This window comes from Microtus ochrogaster, chromosome 5, assembly GCF_000317375.1.
Source record: "Microtus ochrogaster isolate Prairie Vole_2 chromosome 5, MicOch1.0, whole genome shotgun sequence".
NCBI lineage: Eukaryota > Metazoa > Chordata > Mammalia > Rodentia > Cricetidae > Microtus > Microtus ochrogaster.
In genome coordinates this window covers 92716079-92730462 of record NC_022012.1, presented here as the reverse complement: position 1 = coordinate 92730462, position 14384 = coordinate 92716079, and the positions used below count along the sequence as shown (strand labels likewise).

The following is a 14384-nucleotide window of genomic DNA, read 5'->3' as shown; positions in this document are numbered from 1 at the left end:
GTCCCGATGCAGCTCAGCTAGCCTCCAGGACCAATGTCTTTCTTCTCACTCAGCCATATGCTCAGCAGGACACATTTCCCCAGAGGTTAAATCACTCCACTGACCCACGAGGAGTCATCACTTTTATGGACATCGTGGGGAGAGGTAACCCACCGGCTTGTGGAATGAACAGACGTGACCCAAATGCCCTGTGTGTGGGTTGCACCAGTCATAACAAAGTCTCCCCATTCAGCTCAGGCTGGCCTGGAACCTGTGGTACTCCTGGGCCCCAAGACTACAGGCAGTCCTCACCACCCAGGCTTACGATGTGGAACTTAAGGTTCCAAGCTGAAGAGTTAGAACAGGGATCATGCCCACATCCAGGCATTAGCACTGTAAGGACTTAGCCTCATGACAGGTCTGTTTCCCATGAAGAGAACACGGGACGTCCCACCTCAGAGTGCTATGATGATGGCACTCGCTTTCCGCCTTGTATTTGTTGGAAGTCTTTTCCAGGAGCTGTGTGCTGAGTCTCCCGGGAGGCGATTCTGATTCAAGGCCGAGGCAGTTCATGGACACCGTGTCTTCTGCAGAACATACACCATCTCTCCTTCCTGTGACCCTGAGGCTCTTGGGAAATCTCATTGGAGCCGATCACTTTGGTACATTCTAACAAAATTTTTCCTAGAATAATGACAGCCAGTGTGTACAACATAATTGTATCAGAGGAATTTAGGAAAAGTAGACACAGAGTAAATAAAGCAAATAAAACTCCTTTGCTGTCAGAAGTCTGGAGAGCATAGGAAGCCAGGGTAAGTTGCCCAAGGCTGCGTCTGACCCACTGCCACTCTGGCTTCTGTTCACTCAGCCGTGTGCCCAACAGGACACATTTCCCCAGAGGTTAAATCACGTCTGCTCTGCAGCAGATCCGCTCCTAGAAGCTGACAAATCCCACAGCTAAAAACACATGGCTTTGGAATTATACTTGTTTAAATGTAAAAGCTTTTAATCTGTTTATTTTATTTTTTTGAATTTTAGAGACCGTGGTTCTCTGTGTAACAGCTCTGATTGTCCTGGAACTTGTGTTGTAGACCAAGCTGACCTCTAACTCACTTGCGTCTTCCTCCTGAGTGCTGGGATTGCAGGAGTGTGCCACCACCACCTGGCTTGTTTTTAGTTTGTTTATTTGTTTTTTGTGGGTAACCTCAGTCCCTCTGCACCTTATTTTTGGATCAGGGTGGTCTTTCATGAACTGTCAGCTGGACGGCCACTGAGCCCCAGGGACTGTCAGCTGGACGGCCACTGAGCCCCAGGGATTCCTCCTTCTGTCAGCTCCCTAGTGTTAGTATTACAAGCACATTCATCACACTTAGGTTTGTTTGTTTGCTTTTGTTTATTGAGACAGGGTTTCCCAGTAGCTATGGAGCCTGTCCTGGAACTTGCTCTGTAGACCAGGCTGACCTCAAACTCATAGAGATCTGCCTGTCTCTGCCTCTGCCTCCCAAGTGCTAGGATTAAAGGTGTGCACCACCACTGCCTGGCTTATCTTTTTGTTTGTTTGCACACTCAGATTTTCAGATGTATTCTGGGGACTAAACTCAGGTCCTCATGCTTGTCTAGCAAGGCCCATACCATGATAGCCAGAAATGTAAACAGCAAATATTGTCAACTCTGAAATGCTGGGATAACCAATACGTGCTCAAGTATATTTATTAGTCTAACTGCAGGGGAAGTAAGAATTCAATAAGGGCTGAGTTATTCTGCAGATATGAAGGTGAGAGAGATTCTCCTGAATTCGGGTTGGGTACCTCCAGACCTGAAGGCTTCAGCATGTGAAAACAACACTCTTCCAAACACAAATCCATCCCTAGGTGATGGGGGAGAGTCTTCTGTTTTGTGTTGATTTCATTGGTTAAATAAAGAGACTGCCTTGGCCCTTTAATAGGACAGAAAATTAGGTAGGCGGAGTAGACAGAACAGAATGCTGGGAGAAAGAAGCTGAGTCATCAGGCAGTCACCATGATTCTCCTCTCCGAGGCAGACACAGGTTAGGATCTTACCGGTAAGCTACCACCTTGTGGTGGTACACAGATCATTAGAAATGGGTTAATCTAGATGTGAGAGCTAGCCAGTAAGAGGATAGAGCTAATGGGCCAAGCAGTGTTTAAAAGAATACAGTTTCCATGTAATTATTTCGGGGCATAAGCTAGCTGGCAGCCAGGAGCTGGGCGGCAGGAACACGGCCCGCAGCTCCCTCAACACCTAGGAATCCCCTTTCAGTCACTGAAGCTGGAGGGACTAGGGTCTTTTAGAGACCTGGTGACATCCAAGGGGACATTGAGATCCTGCACTGGACCCTTTGTCAGGCAGGGTGGGTTGCCAGTCAGGCGGTTGTCCTACAGCTCTGTTTGCACCCTTCTCCCACTTCACCAGTCAGAGGGTCTTGTTTTGTTAAGACTAATGACAGATGTGACCGTGGTCGCATCTGAGGGGATGCACCTTGCCTTCCCCGGTGTACTGACAGGTGGCACTCCCTCCAGTCCTCTCGCTGGGTGCAAAGCCATTTGATTCTCACTAGTCACTCAGGTCTAGCGTTCCTTCCATTTCTTCTTCAACGAGGAAAGACCCAGGGCCCCCACACCATATGAACACCGCCTAATATATAGTCTTGAGCATTTCTGTATGCGGGCTGACCTCTTCCTTCAGGATGAAGCAATGTGCTGGCTAGTTTTAACTTACAGCTCACCGCAGCACACAATCACTGCAATCATGAGGAAAGAGAAGAATTACCTAGATCAGCGTGTCCCATGGACACGTCTGTCCGGGACCATCTGCATCGTTCATTGAGGTAGAAGACACTTCCCAGATGTGGGTGGCACCACTTCGTGGGCTGGACCCTGAGCTGTGGAAGAATGAGCACACGGGAGCCATTGTCTCTCTCTGCTCTGGACTGTAGATGTCACGTGACCAGTAAGCCCGTGACTTCCCTACAGCAATTGACTGTGACTCTCCAAGCTGCTTTTGGCCAGGGTGCTCGGCACAGCAGCCCAAGGAATCTAGGACAAGCAGTGACCTCCCTGTGGCTGACATTCATGCTGACGCTCTCAACACCATAATAGCTTCCCCCGGTTCTTTTCTTAGCCCATTTTAACAGAAGCTTTGTTATTGACTCTGAGACTTTAAAAAAACTGAGCCATCATTTACTTTTTGATAATATACAATATGCTCACATTATCCTGTCCATCACAGTATGCATTCCCAGACCAGCTGGGCCCTTATATCTTAAGAGCACAGGGCTTTGCCCACGGCCACAGTGAGACGCAAGCTTGCCACCCTCTGTGGGGCTGTGCCCTCACGAACCTCTGTTTAACCGACTCCATGTGCTTTTTGCTTTGTTGCTTTCTTAGGCTGCTGGGTCCACATTCCCACCAATTTTCACATAATCCTGCTTACTGGAAATAACCTTTTCTGTTAAATGGATTCATAATGCTGGTGGAACACCTTACCCAAGATTCATGTTTTTCTTTTAAAAAATATTACATTCCTTTTTAGTATAATATTTGTATTAATTCATTGGGGATTTCATACAGTATATTTTGATGATATTCTGTCTTTGCTTCTGTGATGTTTCCTGAAATCTAGATGTAGGGACCGTATTGTAGCTGTATCAGTTGGGGCTGGGCAGGCACCTGACAGCCCAGCTGTTCTCTGCATTTTGACAAGCTGTGGCTTTCTCTAATGCTTTTCATCAACTACAGAAAGACGTGTCTTCGATGAGGGGAGACCTACACTTTCCTGTGGGTTTAAGGATAAATATTCAGAATGAAGTTAGGAATAATATTGGTTTAGGGACACAGCAATAGTAGGTTCTCTAGGTTCCATGGCCTACTAACCATGGACAGTTGACAGGCTATGGTAGCATGCATAAATTCCATCCCGTTGATTGGGCAGTAAGTCAAATTAGACAGCTATTCGCTACATTTGTAAAAGGTGAGGAGGAGCTGCATGTGGTGGTGTACACCTTTAATCCCAGCACTTGGGAAGCAGAGGCAGGCGGATCTCTATGAGTTTAAGGCCAGCCTGGTCTACATAAAAAGTTCCAGGACAGCCATAGCTACACAGAGAGACCCTGTCTCCTGGTGTAGGAGGTCCTTCAGTATATGTGTTGCTTTTACTGGTTAATGAATAAAGCTGCTTTACTTTACCAGAGTAAAGCCAGGCAAGAAATCCAAACAGAAATGTAGAGAGGGAGTAGGCAGAGTCATGGAGCAGCCATGTAGCCCCCATAAGAGACAGACACCCTGTTGGAACCTGCAGAAACTTTGCTGGTAGGCTACGACCTCATGATGATGCACAGGTTAATGGAGATGAGTTAATTTAAGATGTAAGAGCTAGCTAGAAATACGCTTAAGCTATTGGCCAAACAGTATTGTAATTAATATAGTTTTGTGTGTTTATTTTGGGTCAGAGTGGCAGGGAACAAACAAGCAGCCTCCAACAAAACAAAAAGATGATTCAGGATTTTGAAGGTTATAGCAAGTCATTACAGGACTGAAAGCACCTTGAGAGAATGCAGAGTTGAGAAAGCCCTTTCCTTGATTTGTGACCCTTGGTGGGTAAAGGGGGTCCTGCCAGAGAAGGTCACCTGAAGATGCTATGGCGCTACAGCCCTGCTCCGCTATGGCGCTACAGCCCTACTCCACCAGGGTTTGGAGTGCCTGCTCCAACCACAGTCAGATGCATGCTTTCGGCATTAGCCAAAGAGTCCATTTACCCTGCCATTTACCTTGCTGTCAGGGTCAGAGTGGAGGGCAGGAGAACAGAATCCTGACGTTTCAAATCTAAAAGGGGGACTGACTCCTTGGTCTTCAGAAAGTTCAATAACGCATGGGCACCAAGCTGATGAATGCCCGAGTGACATCAGCAGCAGGGACCAGGCCCACTGTCAGCATTTCAACAACCTCGGGAGAAGAGGAAGAAGTGCTATGGATGTGGGACATGCAGTGACAGCATCATTTAAAGAGAAAGAAGGGCCTCTGTCCTGCATTGCTGTGACACCATCATCCATAAGGCCCTCACCAGAGCCAAGCCGTCCCCAACTCTGTGAGTGTGTGCGCACGGAGGCCAGAGGCTGACATCTGGTGTCTTTCTAAAAATTTAATTTTGTGTGTGTAGTGCATGTGTGTGCATCGTGTACATGCAGGGGCCTGTGAAGGTCAGAAGAGGACAACAGATCCCGTGAAAATGGAGTTTCGGGTGGTTGTGAGCCTCTGACGCGGTGTTAGGAACTGAACTTATGTAAGAGCAGCAAGTGCTCTTGACCCCCAAGCTATCTCTCCAGCCCCTCCACCTGCTTTTCAGGCATAGAGTCTCTTGCTGAACTTTATCTTGCCAATTAGATAGACTGGCCAGTATTCCCAGGGACCCGCCTGTCTCTGCCTCCCCAGGGACCCACCTGTCCCTGCCTCCCCAGGGACCCGCCTGTCCCTGCCTCCCCAGGGACCCGCCTGTCCCTGCCTCCCCAGGGACCCGCCTGTCCCTACCTCCCCAGCACTGGATTTACAAGCATTCACTATTACACCTGGCTTTTGATGTGGGTGCCTAGGATCTGAACTCAGATCCTCATTCTTGTGTGCAAAGTACTTCACCCAAAGAGCTATCTGTCTTTGCTGTCTTAGGCATTTTGTTACAATAATGAAAAGAAAAAGAGACCAGTATAGTTACTCATCCCTAGTCCCAGAAGGCACACGGAAAGGGGTGATCCTATTTGCATGGCTGTCAGTCTTGTCACATGGCCAGAAGTAACCCCAGGCTAGAGCCAAGGCCACCACAGGCCACCCCGGGTCCCACTTTCTCTCTAGTGTCTATGCAGGACAAATGGAATCCGGCCAGTGCAAGAAGAAGCTGTGTGAACACAACACATGCACGCACCCTGGAAACGATCTCAGGATTCCTCCCAGGGAGAAGGGATGTGAGAGAGGAAAGAAATGGAAATCACAAATGAGCCACACAGGACCTATCATTTCCTGGGGACCCCTGAAGAACTCTGTGGAACCCCGATGCTCACAGAGTGGCTAGCAGCTCTGACAGCCCAGGGGCCAGCTAGGAGCAGTGTCTTGGGTCCCAGCCCAGACCTGTGAAACCAGAATGCCAAAGCCCAAGCTCGCCTTCAGTCTTTCATCTTTACCAGACACGACAACTCTGACAGAAAACAGATTTCTTTCCTTGTATTTAAAGATTTACGTACGCCCCACCAGACTGGACCCTTTGGATCACCTCCAAAGCATGAAGTGAATATTCAAATTTTCCAGTCCCCAGGAAAGTCAGTCCTGTTTACCTGGGCTTTATTAGACTCCCAGCTCAGTCCCTGAGACAGAAGGCTCCCGTGGCCAACTGTTCTGCAAAATGCAAATTTTGTACGGGAAACACTTCCCCTGGGAGAAAACAGAGCTGCTGTCAGGGAGAGCTATTTTTAAGGGGCCAAATGCTCCAGCACGGCAGCGACAGATATAAAAAAATCTCAATGACAAAAGGCTCTGTGAAAGACTCAGCACGCACAGAGAGTCAAAGAGGCGAGGGAGGGCCAGGCAGCGCAATGTCAGAACCAGAGAGCTCGGCGTCTTCCTCTTTATGCTGAGGCACGACCCCATTAGTGACTAAAGCAGCTCGGGGAGAGGAGTTTCTTCTGTCCTAGTCTCGGGGTCCAGTCCGTCAGGGAGAGGAAGGCGATGAGGCAGGAGCGGGGCTGGCTGATCAGCCGGTGCCCACAGGAAGCGGAGAGAGATGGGTGCTCGTGCCCACCTCACCTTCTCCTTTTTATTTCACTCAGGACCCCAGCCCACAGGATGGTGGCACCCCTCTTAGGCATGTGTTATTACTATTACCTGTTCTAGAGGCTCAACTCAGGCATGCCCAGAGGGCTGTCTCATGGGTGATTCTGAATCCCACTGAGTCAGTATTAACATCACCATGACTTTGCTTTTTTGTATTCACTGATCTTACTCTACCCTTAACACAGGGATGTTTTAAGATAATGTGGCTAATACCACGATAATACTGCTGAACATGCCACCCTCCAAACCCAATGTGTCTTAGTCAGCGTTCTGTTGCTGCGAGGAGACACCAGGATCACAGCAACTCTTATAAAGAAAATCATTTAACCGAAGTGGTGGCTCACAGTTTCAGAGGCTTAGTCCATCATCATCATGGCGGGAAGCACTGCAGCATGCGGACAGACATGGCCATAGAAAGGAATGTTACACTATACCTGGCTCAAGCCGTTGAAACCTCAAATCCTACCCCTCAGTGATGATCTTCCCCCCACAAAGTCCCACCTACTCCAACAAGGCCACACCTCCTAATAGTGCCACTCCCTACGGCCACGCATTCAAACGCAGGATTGTATGGGGGCCATTCCTCTGCAAACCACCACACCGTGTTCTCAGAGAGCAGTCCCTGTGACCTGTGAGACAAATAATCCCTTTCTCCCCATGTTACTTCTGGTCTTAGTGATTATCACAGTAACCGAAAATTAACTAGAGCATTCGGTTAGCCCAAGCAAGTCTCAGATCCAAGTCCAAAATCAAGGGATGGAGAAATTTGTCGCCCCCCCCCCCCCCCCATCACAAGCCAAGCCATCTAACCAAGCCCAACCTCAACAGGGCAGAGTGGTCATACTTACTAGAGTTAGTGCCTGGAGGGGAAACGTTTGTGGAGCAGAAATCGCCTCCATCCTGAACTAAGGGTTGACATAAGCATCTAGTAGCTATGGTTACCAAGCTCCTGCTGAGATGTTTCTTGTGAATCATTTCCTGTAAGGTCCTAGCAGCACAAGGAAGACGCTTAGCATGCAACCTTACAGGTGAGCTGACCAGCCACAGTACAATAAACATCTGAGGAGGGACCAGATACTTCTGGAACCTTCTAGATGCTCTGAACTCTGGGTCACAGTTACCATGGCAAATAAAGCACTTTTTTTTTTTTTTAGGAGAAAAATAAATGAGTGTCTGAATAACCCAGAAAACAAGAGCCATGTGTTTCTAGGGATACAGATGCTTGTGAATCTGTCTCCTGAGAGGGGTATCTCAGGTACGTAGGTTGGTGTGCGTGCAAGTGTGTGTTTGTATATATGTGTGTTAGTGTATATGTCTCTGTGTGTGTTCCAACTTGATACAATGGGTTAGGGCATCCCAAACTGATGTTCTAAAACAGGGTTTTGTTGCTGTGATAAAAACCACAACCAAAATCAACCCTGGGAGGAACAGAAAGGGTTTATTCCACCTTAGAGCTTAGAGTCCATCTCTTTTCAATCTCTTTGCCCAGCAGTGCAGTTAGGTGTGGGGAGGCAAGGGCTGTGTGCCCAAGTGTCATTGAAATCCCAGCTCCTTGGTTTTCTGGCTTTTTTTTGGCTATCAGTTTCCCTCTGTGAAAGGAGGATGGGCGTGGTCCTCAAGCGCAGGGAACGGCTCATATTCTCTCATTGTTTCCATTGGAGCTGCTATGTCTCAGAGTGCAGTTAAGGCTTTGGAAGTCAGCTGGGCTCCTTCCTTTCCTTCCTCCATCAGTAGTTTTAAAAGCAGTGTTCAGGGATTTACAGTATTAGCACCTGTTGCGAGATATTTTGATTGAATTCTGACAATAGCAGCAGAGGGTGGAGCTAGTCACTAGCTGACCAAAATTAACCAGAGGGCTTGGAGGACTGAGAAGAGAAAGGACACAGGAAGTAGTAAGGCGGGACTGAGAGAGGATCTCAGCCATTTCAGACTGAGGAACAGGAGAGAGATGAGGTCACTGGTGGCTTCTGTGATCATTTGGGTTCTCACCCCGATATCTGACTCCTGATTTTTTACAGTGAGATAAACACTTCAAGCATCGTGCTGGGATTACTATTAGAGATGAAAATAGAAGCATGAGGGTGATCGAGTTTGGACAAGCAACCAGGTGATGCTAAGCACATCCGTGGGTGTCTACGGCATGAATTTTCAGATAGGGTGACGACAGACCCAAGACATAATGTCACCCAATCCAGCTTGGTGACTCGATGAGTTTATTGTGGACATTTGTTGGGACAGGGGTGAGGGTTACTTATAGAAGCGTGACTCTTGAGGCAGGTGTATCATCAAAAAGACCCACCCGTCATGGGTGATAGCCGAGAAAGCTGCATTTTGGGGGTTCTGTACTACTTCAGGCAGCTCCACAGAGGAGCCCCCCCCCTCCCAGCAACAGCTTAGAGCTTGTAAGTCTCCCAACTCATGAAGCAAAATCTCCTTCCAGAAAGGTTCAACCTTGAGGAGACAGCTATGTTACACCAGGGCTCCATGGACCTTAGATTGACAAGGCTGCTGGCTGTTGTATTTATAAACACTTATTTATTGCGGATAAAGGGAGGATTTCTATTCCCATTTGTGAATGGCAGGAACCACTCTCTGACTGTCTGGGCATACCAGGAAGTTGCAACCTCCTAAGCCAGCGAAAGGGTGGGTGTGGTAGTTTGAACGCAATTGGCTCTCATAAGCTTATAGGAGTGGCACTATTGGAAGGCGTGGCTTTATTGCAATAAGCGTGGCCTTGTTGGGGGAAGTGTGTTACTGTGGGTGAGCTTCGAGGTCTCACATATGCTTAAGCCACGCCCAGTGTAGCACGATTAATAAAAACCCAGAGACAGATATTGGAGCTCAAGATGGAGATCAGAAAAGTAAGGCAGCCAAGCCACGCCACTAGAGAGGTCTTGCCTCTACCAAGGTTCAGACAAACAAGGTGGAAATCCCGGCTCTATGAATCCCCAGATTGAGACTGAGACCTGTTTCCTCCCATTTTATATTCCTCTCTAGTGCTGGGATTAAAGGCATGCACCACCACTGCCTGGCCTCTATGGCAACTGGTATGGCTACTGGGATTAAAGGTGTGCGCAACCACTGCCTGGCCTATATGGCTGATTGGTGTGGCTGCCTTGCACTGATCTTCAGGCAAGCTTTATTTATTAAAACACAAATAATATACCACTCTATTTCGATATTCTAGGCCTGTAGGCAGAAGACGGAAGCCCCAACAATGCAGAGAAACTTTGGGTGACTGTTCAGGCAGTCAGTTGTTTCTGTCATTCTCACGATTTTTGGAAGTTGCTTGCTCGCACATCTTGCTACTCAGTTAATGGTATTTCCTTCTTGGATCTCTGAGGGAGATGAAGACTAGCGAGTTATAGTTTTCCTTGATTACCAGATGCAGAAAGCAAGTTATGATAGAAAGTAAATTAGGTACAAGACTTTGGACTTGCCAGGACAGGATAGATATGGAGTATTTTCTTTGAATTTGTCAAATGCAAATGGACTAGACATTGTTGATGTACTTATTGCTTGTATATAGTTTATAGTTATTATGCTTACTGTATATAGTTTTTTATACTAGTTATAGCCTTCTTTTTTTTTAGACAAGAGGGGAAAATAGTGATATTTTATTTATGTTTTAATAAATAAAGTTTGCCTAAAGATCAGAAGGGCAAAGCTAAACCACTAGAGGTCAGGCAGTGGGGGCATACACCTTTAATCCCAGGATTTGGGAGACAGAGGCAGCTGGGTCTCTGTGAGTTCAAGGCCACCCTGGGCTACACAAGTTCAATGAAGAAACAGATCCAGGTGGTGGTGGTGACTCACACCTTTAACCCCAGTACTAGGAAGTCACACCTTTAATACCAGCACTAAAGGGAATATAAAATGGAGGAGAGAGAGGCTTAGTCTGCTTAGCCTGTGGTCACCCAGCCTAGTAGAGGAAAGACTTCTACAGTGGCTTGGCTGCTTTGCTTTTCTGGTTTTCAGGCTGAATCCCACTTTCTGGGTTTTTATTATTTGTGCTACAGTGCTTGCACACACCTTTAATCTCAGCAGCCACACTGGTTAGCTATAGAGGCTGGCAGTGGTGGTGCACGCCTTCAATCCCAGTCCTCCAGAGGAATATAAGACGGGAGGAGACAGCTCTCAGTCAGTCTCATTCTGAGGTTCCTGGAGGCAGGATTGCCATTTCAGTTTGAGGTAGAGGTAAGAGCCAGTGGCTGTTTTGCTTTTCTGATCTTCAGGTTGAACCCCAATATCTGTTTCTGGGTTTTTATTAATCATGCTACAGCCCAGTGTCCCAGTTCACTTCCTGTTGCCTGCAAGTCAAGATGAAGGACCCTCGGCTACTTCTCCAGCACCATGTCTGCCTGCATGCCACCATGTTGATAATGGACTGCACCTCTGAAACTGCAAACCAACTGAATTAAATGTTTTCCTTTGTAAGAGTCGCTGTGGTCATGGTGTCTCTTCATGGCCATAGAAACCCTAACTAAGACAGTGGGGGGAGTAACTATCCATAGTGTCTACTGAGGCAGGCAAGGGACCCCTACTAACATATGGGTTCACCTCCAGGGTCTAACCAACTTGGGGTTCTTATCCTCAGCACTGAAAAGTCTGGCCTGGACTGTTCCTTGCTGCAGGTGTCACTGTGTGCCTTACATGACGCTTGGAAGTGTCCCTGCTACTTACAAGTAGCAGAACCAGCTGGTTTCCTTAGTCAGTGCTCATGTGGGCTGGGTGAGGTGGCTGTATCAGCAAGATACTTGTGCAGGATTGGGGGTCTGAGTTCAGAATCCCCACACCCAAGTAAGAAAAGCAAAAAGCCATTGTTCAGGTGCACATATGTAACATGCAAGCGCACACCTGTAACGTGCAGGCGCATACCTGTAATGTGCAGGTGCACATCTGTAATCCCAGCACTGAGAAACTGACTTGTTTCAGCTTGGGAGAGAGAACCAACTTGGTCAGACAGCAGTGTAAACTGGAAGGCAGGCAGAGTCACTGCCTCCTAGACTCTTCTAACCAAAATAAACAAATAAATGAAAGAAATCACACATGCAGACAAGTTTCATTAGGTGACTTTTACTGCTCGGTCGTGGTCGTTTCTTTTGACAGTGATTCTTGGCCGAGTGTGTGAGACACGAAGGCATAGCCCGAGAAGCCGTCAGAGATAGTATCCTTTCTGTCCTCATTTTCTTAAACCATCAAAATATTTCATTTATAAAAATTAATCTAAATATAAATATTGACACTAAAGATCAAAATCACTGGATGACAAAATAATTTTCTGGAACTATAGCATGTTTATGGTTTAAATAGTAAATTAAATAAATCTTTGTACTTATTTGGCACAAGGAAACCTTTATAAAAGTACAGATGCCATAGAACAGGCTTTTTCTTCTTCATTATTATTATTTTTTTTTGCAAGGCTTACAGAGTACACACTTTTTTTTTCCCAAAAGGAAACTGAGTATCTTAACACTGTTAGCACAAAGGCAGCCTTGTGCCTCCTAAGGAAACGTCCTGTTTGGAAATCAGATCTTTCTGTTGTGTTTCTCAATTTTGTTTCAGTGTGAACCACACCCACAGGATAGAATGCCACAGGTTACCATGTCCATGAAGTCCTTTCTCTGGCGTGACACACACAGCCCCAGGAGCATTCTGGAAACGTGAGACCCCCCAGCAGCAATGGCACACATAGCCCCAGGAGCATTCTGGAAACATGAGACCCCCCCAGCAGCAATGGCACACACAGTGCAAGGGCACTTAAGTCAAGCCTGGGGATGCACAGGACAACATGGAGGTGAAAACAGAGCTGGGCTTTTGGGGGCGGGGGCATTCCAGTTAGAACCAGCTCACATATATAGCTTCAGCAAGTTCAATGGTCTGACCTTTGGTTGTGGATTCTGGAAAACCCATATGCCTACCAGAAAGGGACATTAGACTAAATTGAGAACATTGTGTCCTCCAGAGCCAGCACCTAATGGTCACCCATCGCCTTGCTCACTGCTTAGCATCCCTCCTTTGCCCCTCCCCCTACTCCATGATTCAGAATATCCCGGAAACCAACATTAAAAACAGGGTGCAAGCAGCGAGTGAGCCCAGCGGAGTGTAAGTTCCGTCTGTGTGCACAAATACATGTTAGGTACCCTTGCATATAGGCCAGCCTCTCCCCTGAAACAGGCTGTGAACGTGCAGCCTGCATCACCTCTTACAACCCTTGCAGTTGGCACTAACCGTTCTCTAAGGCAATTTCCTAACCACCTTCCTACACCGGAGAATGGAACACTTTTCTTATGTGGTTCTATTTTGCAATAGTTCATTTACCCAAATCTCATTTCCATGTCAGCCGTGACCAAGCCATGCTGCACTGACTCCGAACAACAGTGTCCTGAAAGTTAGACTAATAATGACATTCCTTGGGCCCCTCCCCCTGAGTAAATCCATGCAAGAACCCCAAATTCAAAAGGAGACATGGTTTCAAAGACACAAAGGTATGGCCTGGGTGGATCTGAGCTTTTCAATTTGTGGATGCTGGTTACCAAGCAATGGGAAGGACAGGGATGGAGGTGGGGATGGGGGCTGGGAGCTTAGCTGGAGGTGGCCTAGCATTCCCCAATGAGATTGTTTCTAGTGCCCCCTGCTCTTAGCATGTGTTAGGGGATGATAAGCAAGAGTAATCATGGGTAATAGCCCCTTTCTCCCTTCCTTCCCCGAATCTCCTCCTCTCCAAAAGTTTTCCACTGGATGAATTGTTGATGGGGATGAAGAGATTAAAACACACACAGGGATGGTGAAGACAACACACAGGAGCAAAGTAGGCAGACACAATGCATCTCTTGAACACAGAGCTCTGCTGTTGGAAGCCAGCGTCTGGATATTCGGGTCTCAGATTCCCCTGGGAGCCTAAGGCAGAGAGTGGGCGAGACCTCAGTGTTGCAGACTGAGACAGCCTTCTGGGTGAGGTATCAAGACAGCCCTGTGCAGTAGCACACTGTGCACCCTGTGCACCCTGTGCAGTAGCGCACTGCGGCCCCCCAGGCCCTCGCCTCAGTGGAAATCTACACAGTACTCGATGGCTGTTGGGTCAAGGCACTGTCGTGTACGGCCGGAGGCAGTGGGTCACTGGCTGTGGAGTTCCGTGGTTAGTACATCACAGCCGACTCCAGAACAGGCTCCTGAATGAAGCAAGATGGACACACCGTCACCAGCTATCTGGCACCATGGTCACGGGGGATGGCTGGACACTTTCTTCCTCCCAGGGTTTGCTGAGGGGCTGTTTGCAAACTGACTCTTAGGAAGCTGACTTTCTGTTATGGACTTAGATATTTCCTGTGATGCACAGTTGGATAGTTAAGCTTCTTAACCAACACCTAATGCTCACATTACTCAGTTCTCCAATTGGAGAGGCGACAAGGGAACTCTTAACTCACCAACTGTAACCCACCACCAAGACAGGCTCCAAACTCGCCTACTTCAGCCAAATGAAAATATGAAAACACTCTCCTCTGGCTGTCTCTGAGCTTGCTCTCTCTCTCTCTCTCTCTCTCTCTCTCTCTCTCTCTCTCTCTCTCTCTC

At 47.6% G+C, this 14384-nt stretch overlaps 1 protein-coding gene across 2 annotated transcripts in view; it reads right to left on the bottom strand.

Annotated features, from left to right (window-relative positions):
• Positions 1 to 11868: 11868 nt before the first annotated feature.
• Positions 11869 to 14384, bottom strand: part of Myrip (myosin VIIA and Rab interacting protein) — a 183656-nt gene continuing 181140 nt past the window's right edge. For both annotated transcript variants that reach the window (XM_005348115.3, XM_013346623.2), the window contains exon 17: positions 11869 to 13984. In XM_005348115.3, the coding sequence (XP_005348172.1) occupies positions 13952 to 13984 (33 nt within the window). In that variant the 3' untranslated portion in view covers positions 11869 to 13951. The remainder of the gene's footprint in view (positions 13985 to 14384) is intronic.